The 15,535-nt window shown below is 40.7% G+C and overlaps 1 protein-coding gene across 1 annotated transcript in view; it reads left to right on the forward strand.

Annotated features, from left to right (window-relative positions):
• Positions 1-9,627: 9,627 nt before the first annotated feature.
• The window catches only part of LOC144774036 (olfactory receptor 52K1-like), a 64,794-nt gene continuing 58,886 nt past the window's right edge, over positions 9,628-15,535 (forward strand). Inside the window, exon 1 of the mRNA XM_078659071.1 lies at positions 9,628-10,077. Within this exon, the coding sequence (XP_078515197.1) occupies positions 9,628-10,077 (450 nt within the window). The remainder of the gene's footprint in view (positions 10,078-15,535) is intronic.

Below are 15,535 nucleotides of genomic sequence, written 5' to 3' on the forward strand. Positions count from 1 at the left end.
TCTTGTCAGGAATGGAGTCTTGGAATCGTCCTTTATTGATGACTTGGAACTTTTCCGGATAGAAGTCTGGGACGTCTGTGAATAAATAAATTACTATTAAAAGAATGAAGTCTTCTCCTTTAGTTCACTTTCTCCTAGTTCACCCTCCCCTGTTCTCTAAACTTACTTGAAAATCAACTCCTTCCAAAATTAAATGGTGGGTTCAGATGAGTTCTTGTGTACCTTCCCTAAGAAAATGAAATACACCAAGAAAAGCAACAACTCGTGCATTTACAATTCACAATGACCTTCTTGTGAATACCCTTAGACAGAAATTTGTAACTCACTATGACCTTCTAGTGAATACTCCTAAAAGAGAAATATAACTCACTATACTTAATTCAGTAAACAAGTTTGTGCTCAAAGTCACTCACAATAAACCTTTTGTAAATAACAAATTAAAAAGAATTCTCAGATATTCAAGTTGCCTCCATAAAGGCATCAAACAAAGAAATGTCTATAAAAAAACAATCTAAAATTGCTTTCTGTCTTGCGTTGGGCGCCTTGAGAATATTTAAACTTAGCTTTCAAGTCTTCTCATGCCGATGATGAAGATTGCAGGGCACCTAATAAAGTTCTTCTTTCCTTGCGCAGACTAGCAGATCAAAAGGGCTTAGGCGATGCACAACTGAAGTCCTCCGGTGGAGCGCTGAAGCTGGAGATCCGCTGGCTGGAACTCGGGATGTTGCCTTCTAGAAATCCTAAGGCAAAGCGAGTTTCCGAAGTCTGGGTGCGGTTTAAATACCGACCGCACCCAGAGACAACGTGCGCTTGCACGTTTTTAACTGCCTACAGCCTTCAGCGTGCGAGGCGCGCTGAAGGCATTCAGACGGCAAAAAGTAAACGCACAAGCGTTTATTTGCCTTCAGCTTTCCGCGTGTTGAAGGCTTTTGACAGCTGTGTCTAAACAATGCGAAATACCAAAAATAAAGCATGAAATGTCTAACCAAGGTCAGAATGTGAAGTAACATGTGAATAAAAAGACGACAACATTTATTGCTAAGTTTCTTGTAAACCTTTCTCAAATCTCACACAAAAACACAAAATACATAAAGAGGTGCTGGTGCACGGGACAGGGGTGGGTTTTTTCAGATGGGAAACAATTAAGTTATGTATTAGATGTACATGACTGAAGGGTATCTTGCGGACTTCCATGGAAAGGGGTCAGGAGAATCGTGACAATACTCCCCGCCGTGAAATAATATTAGATGTGAGTATTTGCATAATAATGATTCCCTATTGGTGCGGCCCTTGGTGCATGGATGTTAGTATGGCTCTCATATATATACTTCAATAGTGACGTTTAGAATGAATAGGCACATTACGGTCCATGTTTATATAATCATGTCTTGATATTGACATGCGCAGTACTTTTTAAAATATACCCCTTGTCCGTGATACTGAAGTGGCTAATCATGTTTACACTGAGGTGATTGGCATTATCTATTACACGGTCTGTTTCCAATTATACCATAGTGCTCCATAGTTCATTGAGTTGCACCAACTATCTGTGTTTTGTTATGTCTTAACCTAGACGCTTTTAATTTTCAATTTGGAAACAGGTAGGTAATTTCATACTTGCGTTACAAGTCACCCCTGACATCAATAGTTATGTACTTATGGTTCTGTATATTCTGATCGTGTCTTTTCATGCACAGGACTTGCTCATTTAATACGCAACGTGAATGATTTATTATTGATTTTTTCTCACCCTCTCCCTTTTATTCAGAATTGGGGTTATTTCGGTTACATCTTCGAATACCATTATATGCTGTAGTCCATCCATCCTTTGTAACAATTACCATTTTGGATGCACTAGGATCTACGCTGTCTTGTATATATGGTGAGACTTATTATAATATTGCTACGTGTTGGTCTAGTTGACATTTGCCAAGTAGCTACACAACTCTTGTTCCGTCGCAAGCTTTGACCGTCTTCTGTGCATGTTTACCCACCTTGTCTTCTTATAGTATTGATTATCTATTGATCTTTCCAAACAGGGATGTTTGATCTGGTGATCACGTTATTGTTTTTGTATGTGGATTAAATTTCGAGATTTTGTTTGATTTGTAACATTTGACTACTCATGATGTTTCCACATTCACCCTGTGCATTGAGTGCCTATGACAACAATGAATATCTTTACCTCCAGGTGTTCCATTCTTGGATGTTAGCAGTGTATCTTGAAACATCCACAATTGACAACACGAGATTCCTACTTGATCTATGGTAGGGATCCCTTTTTTTGTCCTTAATGACTCATGCTCTATATAGGGTCTTTTTAACATACTCCAGCAATGTTTCTCCTTAGCACACGTACCTTGTCCAGTAGGTTATGATGTGTCTTATTGTCGTGTCATATCTTGTTTTCTTTTGATATTTTTTGTTTATAGGATGTTCTTCTTGTGATTTGTTAAAGTTCTTATGTAATTGTGGAATGCTCTAGTGTTTTATATACGTGTCATTGCAGCACTGTCTATGCTCTTTTTATACTATGTAAATATTTTTCATATGTATGTCATCTAAATGTTTGTATTTAATACTTCCAGACTTGATAAAGTCTCAGTGAGAGACGAAACACGTGTTGGCGAACAATATGCTGGGAAAGTCTTTTATGAAATTTTGAATAAAGGAATTATTGAAGAACACAGACTTGGACCTCGAATTATATTGGCCTGACAATTGTTGATCCCTTACTACATATAAAAAGAAATTGTTTTTCTGAATTTTATTTGTGGTTGTTTGTTTAACACTCTACAATCTTTTGTACAAAATTTTGAGTGTTGAGGGCTATATACTAGAGCCCATCACTGATACTTATTAATTTGGAGTGCTGTAATTAGAATTTCACCACATAGATTGACTTTGGCAAGCATTTCTGTGTTAGCCTACAGCACCTTTGGATAGTAGGTGCATAGAATTTCTTTAGCACCCAAGACATTTATACTGTTTCTATTGCTCTTCTTTTAACGTTTTGTGTACCACTTTAACATATATATTTGTGGCCTATAGAATAGTGCGGACACTTCCTTCGGGAACACTACTATCCTCTCATTTTGTATAAATAAAATAGAACTAGCCAGCAATCGCAGTAGGTCTCATCAGACTTACAGTGGCCCTCTAGAAGTATTTTTGGGTTGGGTGCTTGCTCAATCAGATGTTACTTTACCTATAATTTCATGTACCCTTTCCAAAAAATCTTATAAATCCTATCTTCCTACAGTGTAGTAGAGCTTTTCAAGTCTACAATAAGATGTTTGGAGGTAGCCTAAATCAGTCCTTCTACAGCCATCTTTTCTTGGTCATTTGCTGACTAGAGCAATATAATATATGGGATACAATATTCACTGTGTATTGACCATTTTCTAATGTATTTATTATCAGCAACTAGTAACGCAGCTGGTCGCCAATTATAAAGAAAAGACGCCAAACTCGATGATTATGAAATATTCCAGTCAGGTTTTGATGTCATATTGCCCGCTGAAAGAGCCAGCAGCTGACGTGAAAAGCAGGTCAGGTCAAAGAGCATAATTGAAGCAGCTGTTTAGCAACAAAAATGTAACATTGCTTTTCTTTCTTCTGCTGTATTTTTCTACCATCCAATGACAAGCAGAGAGAACATGTTTATTTTTGGCAGTTCTTAGATAGTTCAAGTAAGGCCAGAATGTGTGTGCATGTTTCTACACATTTAAGGCTATTGCAGCTTAATTTAATTTTTTTAGAGACTCAAATTGAACTGTTTCTAATGTAGCCTTATAGCCCTCAAGAGCGGTCAATATAGGTAATTAAAGGACCGCTCTAGCGGTAATGTTCTGAGCCCAAAGCAAAGTTCTTTAACAAGGAACTGGGGGACAGATGTAGGAGCCAAAATACCGGTCGGTAACGGCCGAATTCGGCAGTTACCGACCGGTATTTGGGTTTTCAGATGTAGGGGCATATATTTTACAGAATCGGTAAATTTACCGAATCGGTAAATTTACCGATTATGTAAAATACCGAATCGGTATTTTTACCGATTCGGTATATCCAAATGTAGGTGGCAGTCCTGAGAGTGCCACAGGCCTTACAGATTCGGTATTTTACCACCCAATCCAATTGGGTGGTAAAATACCGAATCCAGGTGTGCATGCACATGTGTGCATGCACACCTAGCCATGTGACAGACAGATAAGGGCATGTCTGTGTGCCACATGGCTCACATGCCCGTCTTTGGGGTGCTAGAGGGTGTCAAAGTGACACCCCCTGCACCCTTGCTGGAATCGGTATTTACCGAATCGGTAAATACCGATTCGGTAATGCCCATTGATTCCTATGGGCTTCAATGCCCATAGGAATCAATGGGCATTACCGAATCGGTATTTACCGATTCGGTAATTACCGATTTTTACAGATTCAGTAATTCAATTACCGAATTTTCCTACACCTTCATATTTACCGATTCATAAATACCGAATCGGTAAAATTCGGTATTTATGAATCGGTAAATACGAATTACCTACATCTGGCCCTGGGACTTTAATGCAGGTATCGCCCAGCTACTGAGGGCTAGAAGGCCAACAGAACATTCCACCACTAGACAGCAGAATGTCCTAGCAAATAAAACAAAGGCCCTTGGGATCCATGAGGCCTTTGTTCACTCCAACACCAGTGAAGTACATGCTGGAGTTCCAAGTTTCTACCGGCCATTAGAAGCTCAAAGCACTCCATTGCTGTCAATGGAGCTCTCAACATACCAATGTTCTAATATCTGTTTGCAACAAAAACCAGGTTCTTGATGTGTTTATTTTGCACTAGAGGTTTTATTTTTATTCTTCATATTTACAAACATGCTTGCTTTTTCATATGAAAGAGTTACGCACGAAGGTTTATAGTGGTTAATGGAAAAGGTGATGGTGTGACCATGTATTTCTATCTCTGCCCCATGTTCCAAATTTAGTGGCTTTCCTTCCTATTGTTGTGCTTGTCATGCCCCAGGAGCATTTTGTTTGGATGAAATGATTATTTACACTGTTGAAATCTGGATTGTGAACTGGAGTGCATGATGGGGTATTGTATCTCCTCCTCTTTCCTTCTCCTTCTGCTTCTTCCTCCCTCGTGCCCATTTCTCATCCCCATTCTCTTCCTTTACTTCCGTGGTGACTGCTAGGCAGCCACTTGGGAATGTTGGGGCATATTACCAAGCAATAGCGATAATTATCGCTATTGCTTAGTTAGAGACAAAGATTTACCGCTGAGCTGCGGCAATTTTTATCGCAAATACACCTTGGCATTACCAAGGTTTATCGCAAATGCGATAAAAATCAGCCGCAATGCATGAATATCGCTGAAATGTCAGCGATATTCAAGCATTACCGAGCTAATGCTCTTAGCCATGTTATCCACCTCCCATTGGATAACATGCCTAAGAACTGCTCAGGGCAGGTGTTAGCTTTTGGAGATATTCGCGCTTAGCGCGAATATCTCCATAAGTTTGTAATAGGAGATAGCAATGTTAGCGACTGTTTCCAGTCGCTAACATCTTGGCAGGCCCACTTTGCATGTCATTAGTGATAAATATTACTGACATGCAAAGTGGGGCCCAAGATGGTCGCTATCTCCTACTAGCTGTTGCTAACTGGTGTTAGGAACAGCTAGGTAATAGGGAGATCATTTTATCTCCGCTTTCTTCGCTTTTAAAGCCAAAAAAGCGGAGATAAACCCCCTTGATAATATGCCCCGTTGTTTCTTAAAGCTTAACCAAATGCATTCCACTATACCCACCATAGGTGTCCGTGCACAGCAAGAAATAGGATAAAACAGGCATTGAGAATGCAATAGGCCACCGATGGATGTTGAAAGCAAGATCAGTTGACTTTGCTAACAGGAAAAATCCACAGATTATTACACCAATTTCAAGATTTTGAAAAGAATGAGTCCTGATCTAGGTTAGTGTGGCCACACTAGTTGGAGACATTTTAAATAATGATTACGTTTATTTATCAGGGAGTTGCAAAAAGTGCTATGCCTCCTTTCACTTACTTCATAGTATATGATAAAAGGTTGAAAAAGTGCATATTATAGAAGGGGGTTGGAGAGAGTCTGGTAAATGATCGTGTCTGAAATTCTTCAGCCGTGCCCTTGTTCTGTGATGGGTTAGTTAAAAGCAAGCCTGACTCACTAGGTTTACAAACATTTTGTGAAACTCTTCTAGTTGGTTTTGGATCTCAACTATTGGCTAAAAGTATTCCATTGCATAGGACTAGGTCATTGTATGCACAAACTTCTCCCTCCATGTTTCATCCTCTTGACTCATAAATGGCTGATTTGATGGGTAGTCATTAGGAAATGGACATTTCTGGCACATGTTTCCTTTGGCCTCTCAAGCCTCTGCACCAGCACACTTCATTGATCATGCACAAGAACTTGATCTTCTCATCAACATGAAGAAAGTGTAGGTGTTGGCTGGGAAAACATGGCGGCCGGCTAGTAGCGGGTCGCGGGTGCTGTGTAGCAGTAGTGGTGTGGCGTGAATAATTTTGCATACTCTGGACAAGGGACGCCCGGGCTTTCAACCCAGTTAACTAGCTGTTCTGGCCCAGGGTTACCTTGATGTAAGTGTAGGTAAACGGAGGTCTTTCTCCGGTATTATCGGCTTCTCTTGTGGCTTCGGCGCTTCATGGCGTCTCAGGGGACTGAAGCTTCGCGGATTCAGAGGGAGGCGGAGGCGGAGCCGGCGGCAGGGATGGAGCTCTGCTGCTGGGGCAGAGCAGCTTTCGAGCTCGGGAGAGGTCGGCGAGCCGCGTCCAGTATTGTGTTTCGTGGCAGAGGGGTCCGTGGAAGGGGAGTGGAGGCACCATTTACTGGCAAGGATTCATTCGAGAGGCGGCCCCAGGTTTCGAGTTTTGTAGGCAGTTTACAGGTCCCTCAAACCTCTGAGGATACAGAAGGTGCTGCAGCTCTAAAACAAAAAGATAAAGCTGAGGTCAAGAACCAAGTAGTGTGTGCAAGGGTTTCTAGATACACACTGAGGAGCACTGGGAGGAAGGGGGGGTGAGTAGCTGTTAGCTAAGTATTCTGGCTCACCTAAAGCAAAAATTAAAACCTCACTAGACACTAACCACAAAAACTCAGCTAAGAAAAACAGCAGGCAGGGTAATAGTAGCAATAAATTGGGGAAACAAGGCATACTGGAGCAGAAGATAATGATAAAGACCACCCCCTCTCTAAACGCATATTTTAAAACGGTACCTAAGACTTTGATATTAAAGGGCGAATCTACACAATCCGTGCAGAAATTATACGGTACTGCGAGGGAGGTAAGGTTAGTCAGCAGTCTCCTGGGGAAACAGATTTGCAAGATTGGTCTAATCATCTAAGTCCCAACCGTTATCAGGCTCTCTCTATAGATATGGAGGAGGCGAGTCAGGGTTCGCAAGACAAGTTAGACTTAGCCGGCACTACAGAAGTAACTGCAGACTAGTTACCCCTTTCCTCTGATGCAGTAGTCCCATATTTGTGCGGTACTGTAGAGTCTCTTGAGGCTACTGGGGTCCCAGCTATTGAGAGTAAAGTCCTGGAGGAGTTGAATAATTTGAGCTGTTATAGTGAAGAGGGGTCTGGGATAGACCCCGAACTTGAAAACCCAGACCTTCCAGTTATCGCTCTCTTAAAAAAATTAAACATCGATATGCATAAGGGTTTTGAGGTGTTCAAACTGAACCAGGAAAGTATCAGAGCTTCCTGTAGTTTATTAGAGGAAAAATTCGATGAGTTGAGCTCCCGCACAGTCATGTTGGAGGCTGAAGTTAAAGAGATTTGCAAGAAGGTTATGGATAACCGTAAAGAGATTGAGGCTATTAAGTTTAAAGATATGGAACATGAAGAAAGGGTTGAAAGGTTGGAAAATATGCAAAGGAGAAATAATTTAAAGATTTTGAAGTTACCAGAGGTAAAGGAAGGTTCTGACATCAAGAAGTATGTGGTACAGCTACTTAAATCTGAATTACAGTTGGAGGAGGCTGAAGATGCCATTTCTGGTGATATTCAAAGAGTCCATCGCGATCCTTTTAGGTTGAACCCGAATCGTTCTAAGCCCAGGAGAATCTTGATTAATTTTTTGACGAATACTCTGAAAGAAAAAATTCTGGCGGCTGCTCTCAAAAAGAAAAGTATTCTGGTAGATGGGGCTAAAGTTGAGGTAAGATCGGACCTGTCACCGGTGACTGCCAATAGGCAATGGGAGTTAGGCAAGCGGATTGAGCCTCTTAGGAAACTGGGTGCTACGGTTCAATTGAAGTTTCCGGCCTTTCTAAAAGTCATGTGGCAAAACAAGATGTATTCTTTTCGATTTGTTGAAGAGGTGGACAGTTTTTTGGAACAATGTCAGGCGGATTGCTTGTAAACAGTCTAGATATGGGTCTGTTAAATTAGGTTAAGCTTAAAGAGGAGATCTCGAGTAGGTATATAATCACATTTACTTTATTTTTGTGTGTATCTGCACCATTTACTGTAGGCACCCAAAGGGCCTAGGCCATGGGCAGTTTGGTTGGGTTTTCCGGGGTAGGGGTGGGACTTTTTCGGGGAGGGGGAAAAGGGTACTGGGGTTGGGTGAGGGTAAGGGTAAGGGGAGAAAAATTGAAAAAATCCTCAGAAGCTTTTTTGTCATCAGGTTCTATGAAATAGTTGGCGCAGGGTGTTATGAGTGGGGTTAACTCAACGGAATTGAGATTTTTATCTTGGAATGTAAACGGCCTGCATGTGAAACCTAGGAGAGAGTTAATTTTGAAGTATCTGGAGGATTCTTTGGCCCAAATTATAATTTTTCAGGAGACTCATTTGTCTGGGGATGAAAGTAAGGAACTGTTTTTGGCTCAGCTGTGGCGTGCTCATTCTTTTTTTACCCCTCAGATGGCTGTTACAAAAGGGGTTGCAGTTTTAATCAGGCAGGGGGTTAATATTTTAGTGGAGTCTAAAGCGGCTGATGTGAGAGGTAGATGGCTGATTGTAAAATTGAAGATGGCAGGGGAGATGTTGATTATCATTGGTTATTATGGCCCTAACCAGGATGATGTGGGTCCTATAGATGATCTGGCTAGGGAACTATTAAGTTTTTCTGGTAAAATAATCATGGCAGGCGACTTTAATACGGTGTTGGATCACAAGTTTGATCGTTCTGAAAAAAGTAGAGCCTTGGTAAACTCTAAAATGTCGAGCAGAGTTAAGACAATGATTGCTCAGCAAGGTTTGTGTGATATTTGGAGATGGAAGGCGGGCCAACAGTTAGGTTATACATTTTATAACAAAAAATATAACCATAAATCTTGTATTGATTTTTTCTTGCTTGACTCTCGTCTCAGGGATTGTGTGACTCAGGAGGGTCATGTAGGCGTGCACCTTTCCGACCATTCAGCCATCTCACTGTTCTTGGAATTAGGGGGCGGCGTGTCGGGTTCAACCTGGAGGTTAGATTGTACGGTCCTTAATGATCAGGAAAACCTAAAAGTCCTGAGTGAAGAGACTGAAATCTTTTTTGATAAAAATATGGGTTCAGCTAGGATGGAAATTGTGTGGGATACTTGCAAGGCTTTTTTGAGAGGGAGATTAGGTGCTATGGGTGCAAAGAAAAAGAGAACATACTATAGTAAGATTTCTGAATTGGAGGAAAAAATTTGTCTCTGTGAGGCTAGCATTGTAAACCATGGCGGACCTGAGGCGGATGAACGGGCATTGCATGATTTGACGGAGTTAAAATCAGAGTTGGTGGTAGTTTTGACCCAAAGAGTTAAGGAGAAATGGGATACTAGCCAACTTGCACATTTTAACTATGGTGAAGGGTGTAGTAAACTCTTAGATTGGAAAGCGAAAAAGGATCGAGTCCGAAATCAGATCAAGGAAGTAAGAGCAATTGAGTCAGGTTTGACCATTACAGATGGCAAAGGAATAGCGGAGGCCTTTCATGATTATTTTGTGGAAGTATATAAGGAAGATCATAGCCCAGATGACCTAGCGTTAAAGGGTTGGTTAGAGTTTCTGGAGCCGCTATCAGATGACCTTCAGGAGGTATTAAACCATGAAATATCTCAATTAGAGGTGGAAAGGGTCATTAAAGGGGGAAAGAGAGGCAAGGCTCCGGGACCGGATGGCCTTCCGACCGAAGTTTACAAATCAATGATAGGTATCTTTGCACCAATTCTGTGTCAACTATTTAATCAAATCTTTTTAGGTAAGGCTTCACTACCTTCTTCATGGAATGACGCAATTATTACACTAATATCAAAGCCAGGGAAGTCACCTAAGTTTATGGATTCTCATAGGAACATATCGTTATTAAATTGTGATTATAAATTGTTCGCAAAAATTAAGGCCGATAGGTTGAGTATTGTCATTCCAAAGTTAGTCCACGAGGACCAAAAGGGCTTTATAAAGGGTAGATTTTTGAAAGATTTAACTTTCTCGCTTATTGGTACAATAGATATGGCCTCGGCTCAAAACCTTCCCTTGGCGGTTATCGCACTTGATGCCGCCAAGGCTTTTGACCGTGTAAACTGGAGATTTTTACTGGCTTTGTTAGAACATCTTAAATTAGGGCAAAACTTAACTAGCTCTCTTTTATCCTTATATCAGTCCCCTACTTCTAGAGTGTTAGTAAATGGGATACTAACTCAGCCTGTTATGATTATGCGGGGGACCAGACAAGGGTGTCCTCTGTCACCATTACTATTTGACTTATATATAGAGCCTCTAGCCTGCAAGATAAGAGCCACAGAGAAGATCTCCCCTTTTGTTTTGGAGGGTTGGTAAAAGAAAATAGGTTTGTATGCAGACGATATAATCATCTACACCCCCAAATTACAACAGTCAATGGAAGGTCTTTTAGAACTGACCAAGGACTTTGGGGCTATGTCAGGCTACGCGATAAATGAAGATAAAACTGAGATCATGGCCTGGAATTTAAATGTTGAGGGAGTTTTGTGTAAATCTGATATGAGATATTTGGGGGTGAGGATAACGCATGATATTGGAGATCTTACTAGGGTTAATTTTTTAAAAATAAAAAGGGAGATAACTGCTACTCTTCGAGGGTGGGCACACTTACCACTGTCTTTGTTTGGTCGCACGAACTTGGTAAAGATGATGATTTTACCGAAGATAATTTTTTTGTTTGAAACAATCCCGCTGGCATTTAAGAAAGACTGGTTTGCTAAATTACAGAGCGAGATTAGCTCTTTCTTATGGATTTCAAAGGGGCCTCGCCTTTCTTGGAAGAAGTTTAGAAGAAAATTGGTTAAAGGTGGATTGGCGGCCCCTGATTTTCAAATTTACTCGTGGGCCTTCTTCTTGAAGAACTATAGATGTTGTTGGGTACCCCGACTTCTTCAGTGATTGGAGAAATACTTGGTGCAATGCTTTGGAGCAGTAACTATAATGAGCATGGCTTTCTGTATAAATTGGCGGATCCAAATCGCAAAAACTTTAGCGAATTCTTAATGCATGGGAATTTGCGATATCGAAATTGCGATTCCTTAATTTTCGCAATTTAGGAATCGCAAATTCCTACAATGATGCATGTGGCTGCAAGGCCCACATGCATCAATGGTTTTGCATTCGCAAACGGTGCGAATCGCAAAATTCGGCCGTTTGCGAATGCAAATCCCGTTTTTTGGATGCATGAAGCTTTTTGCCATTTTCGCAATTTAAGAAATCGCAATTTTTTTGCGATTTCTCAAATTGCGATTGCATTTAAGAAATCGCAATTGTGCGATTTCTTAAATGCAATGCATGATTTTAAAAAAATTGCGAATTCGCAAATTAGAAGTGGTAAATTACCATGAAGTTAACCTTCATGGTAATTTTAGAAAACTTTCAAAAATGCACTAAAGTGCATTTTTGAAAGTTTCATTTTAAACACACACATGCCCTTTGGGCATGTGTGTGTGAAAAAAGCATTTTCAGGTAAATTTCAGGGGTGCAGGGCGGGGTCCTTTGGATCCCCCCCTGCACCCTTGAAATTGCATTCTCATTTTGCCATTCCTTAATTGCGAATCGAAAAATGAAAATGCCTTCCAATTAATCAATGTAAAGGGATTCCTTATTTGCGATTCGCAAAATTGGGAATTGCAAATAAGGAAAAATAAGGAATCGCAAAAAGAAATGCACATTTTTAATGCATAGGTATTTGCGATTTCTAAATTGCAATTCCTTAATTTTCGCAATTTAGGAATCGCAAATACCAACAATGATGCACGTGGCCGTAAGAGATTTGGCAAAGCTCTGGTTCAGAATCAGGAGGTTGTTAAAAATTCCATATTACAGTTATATGGCCCTGATTTGGGATGCTCCAGGGTCACCTCTCTGGTCAAAGGATGCCTTGGCTACACCGCTAAGAGAAGCGGGACTGCAGCGATGGAATGAGCTATTTCCAGATGGCAAATTGATTTCTTGGGGCACTGTGAGCAGGAATGGGGCCGGAGTTTCTCGAGGTTTAAATATCGGCAGATCCAGAGTTGGGCAACCGAAATGGGGAACTTGGTTGGAGTTAATAATAAACTTGAAGAGAAGCTATTTTTAGACTGTATGTTTAAAAAAGAAGTTGCCCTCAGGTATTTGGCTGATACTCGAGATGGAAGATGGCCCCTTTTCGCTTCCTGAGTCTTTGTGGGGCGACTGCTTGCCGGAGATCGCGACAGAGGATCAATGGCAAGTAACAATGGCTATGTTATATAAAATAGTCAAACCTGCAAATTTAAGGCAGAATCATTTTTTTATGATTAATAGGGCATACTGGTATCCACGCAGACTCTCGAAATTCAAGACTGGTGGTGTCGTGGTCTGCCCAAAGTGCAAGAGCCCCAATGAAGACGACTTACACATGTTTTTGTTTTGCCCGAAGATAAGAGAATTTTGGGTGGCCGTAAGCAGCTGTTTGTCAAAAGCCTTAGGCCAGCAGATCGAGGTTAGTCCAGAATTAGTCCTAACCGGGAGACTGGATCTGCAAGGTAAGGGCATAGATGATAATGCTAAACTTATCTTTTATGCTATACTGCCGGCTCGCGGAGAGATATGTAAACTATGGGTTTCTCCGCTATCTCCGACAGAGCTGGACTGGTTACAAGCCATGAGATTTATTGCCAAATTAGACATTTCGGATCAGACTAGGAAAAAGCATGGATTTTGGTCACCTTTTTTGTTATGTTTTGGGTGAGGAGGTGGGTGTTGTGTATGATGTTTCTATAGATGAACAATATCAATCCAATGATTAAGCCTTTGCCTATCTCGCTGGCAGAGTCTCCCTAGCTCGAGTGGAAATTGGAGGGTAAAGTGGCTGCGCTCTGGAGGAAGACTAATGGTTTTCTGCCCCATATACAAGATGGTCATGCTGGGAGTAGGGTCTACCTCTAAATAGCGCTGCACAAGCCGTTCTCCTATACTGCCAACATGAGATAAAAGCCCAGGGGTGGTTCCGTTGAGCAATGGGTGGCGAGAAGGCCAATGAGGATAAAACTTTTTTTTTTTTTAAACATTAAGAAAGTATAATGCTATAAAGGTAACTTTAATGTTGACTAGTCACTGATGGTGAGGATAAAGTATTGTTCTCTGGTGCTAAAGTCTTTGGAGCCAGACAATATATTTGTGAAAGGCCGGTGTAGATATTATACTAATCAGAATACATCAGGATGAGGGCCTTTGTCAGACCAATACTTTTGCAATGGGGCTGAAAGGAAATATACAAAGTGGTTGATGTGGGGGTGAAAGGGCATACGAGAGGTTGGTATCCAACAAAATCCTCAGATTCCTTACTTTCTGCAAAGTGGAAGGAGTGTTTCAAAGTTTTGAGAGTCTGTTAAATTTATTGAATGGTGCTTACTTCTTAGGTTACGAGGTTATCAGTCTTGAACCATTCTTGCTCATCAAGTTTGCCTTCCGGCATTGAAATACATATTCCAGGTACAAAAGTATGGTAACAGAATATTATGGGCTAAATATTGTCTCACAAAAACTTTGGGCCTAAACATTGTTTACAAAACCATCCGCACAATTGAGTTAGTAATAGAACTTTTAAACATAGTGCATACATACCTACATTTTAGAAGTGGGAGAATAAAAAAAAAACAATGGGGAGAATGTATTTCCCCAATTGACTTCAATTCAAGAAGGGGCAAATTCAGACAAGAGACCTTCAAAATAAATCCATTTTAGCTTCAAACATCGTGAGTCTACCCATGGAATCTAATCTATTGACACATATGACAGTGGAGAGCTATTTTTATCAATAACATTTAAGTAATCCCAGACAATATTTTTATTATCAAAATAACCAGGCACCAAGTGATGTTGCTTGGATGTTCTGGCCTGTTACTAAAAGTGGATTTGTTTGCTTTCTGCTGACATGTACACTGTCACATGATGCTGCTTGAGGAGGCAAGCCAAAAGGTGAACATAAATATAGAGGAGCATGCATGAAAAAGATCAAGAAATAAAGGGGCTTATTTATAAGGCCCTTGCGCTGCCTGTGCATTACTTTTGAAATGGGAAAAAGTGACAGACAAGTGGCGCGAGGGGCTTTTAAATAAACCCCAAAATATATTTGAAAATTTGAATGATCTGACTTTTGGCTATGATCAGTGAGGAATTAATGGACCCATTATAGTAGAGGCCTGGAAATGTCTGCCCACTGTTCAAGCCTCTCAAGCAGGATTGTTTATCAGAGGTAGGCACAGCTCAGTATTAGGGCAGTTTACTCTTCTCTTTAAGGAGAGAATGTGTGTGCCCCTTAAGCTGCAGAATCCTGAATTTCATGTTCATGGAGTGTCTGCTCCTCATAAACTTGGAGTTGTTTTGTCACCTCCTTCTGCAGGATTTTGCTGAGGAATAGAACATTGGAATTAGGTGTGCAGTTGGGCAGAATTTGTGCTCAGCAGATGGTTGTGATATCAGTGTGTTTCTTGAAGTCATGAATACTGTCAGAGAAAGGTGAAGCATTGATCAGGTAGCATTGTATACCATGATTGAGGTAAGGAATTGTATGAGGCATGTGTAGCAAGGAAGATAATGGATACTTTTGTTTTGTGGACAAGTTGACAAGTACAGCTGAATTGAATCGTGTGAGGGGGTGAAGGATCATTGCAGCACAGGAGGATGAATGAAGTGTAAGATCACAATTCTGAGGACTTGGTGACAGCTTCAAGGATTTTAGCATTCCTGGCCACAAAAAACTCAAGGAGATATATGAAGGTCAGTTGAGATGACCAGGAATCACACCTTAGAGTGACTACATTGAAATGTTCCTGGTATATGTTGGGAGGTGAACTTGAGGACAGACAAAACTTGGAGAAAGCCATGTGAACAAGTCATCTTTCACTAGTGACACCATCAATCAAAAACATACCTCTATGCTCATGACACTAAATTTGTTTTTCTGTTGTTCCATGGGTCAAAGGATATTGAGTGACTTTGTTTTTGAAAATAACCTACAGTATAACTGTCTTCATGCATAAGACCATTAAAGAGTTAATTGCAT

This window comes from Lissotriton helveticus, chromosome 8, assembly GCF_964261635.1.
Source record: "Lissotriton helveticus chromosome 8, aLisHel1.1, whole genome shotgun sequence".
Classification (NCBI taxonomy): domain Eukaryota; kingdom Metazoa; phylum Chordata; class Amphibia; order Caudata; family Salamandridae; genus Lissotriton; species Lissotriton helveticus.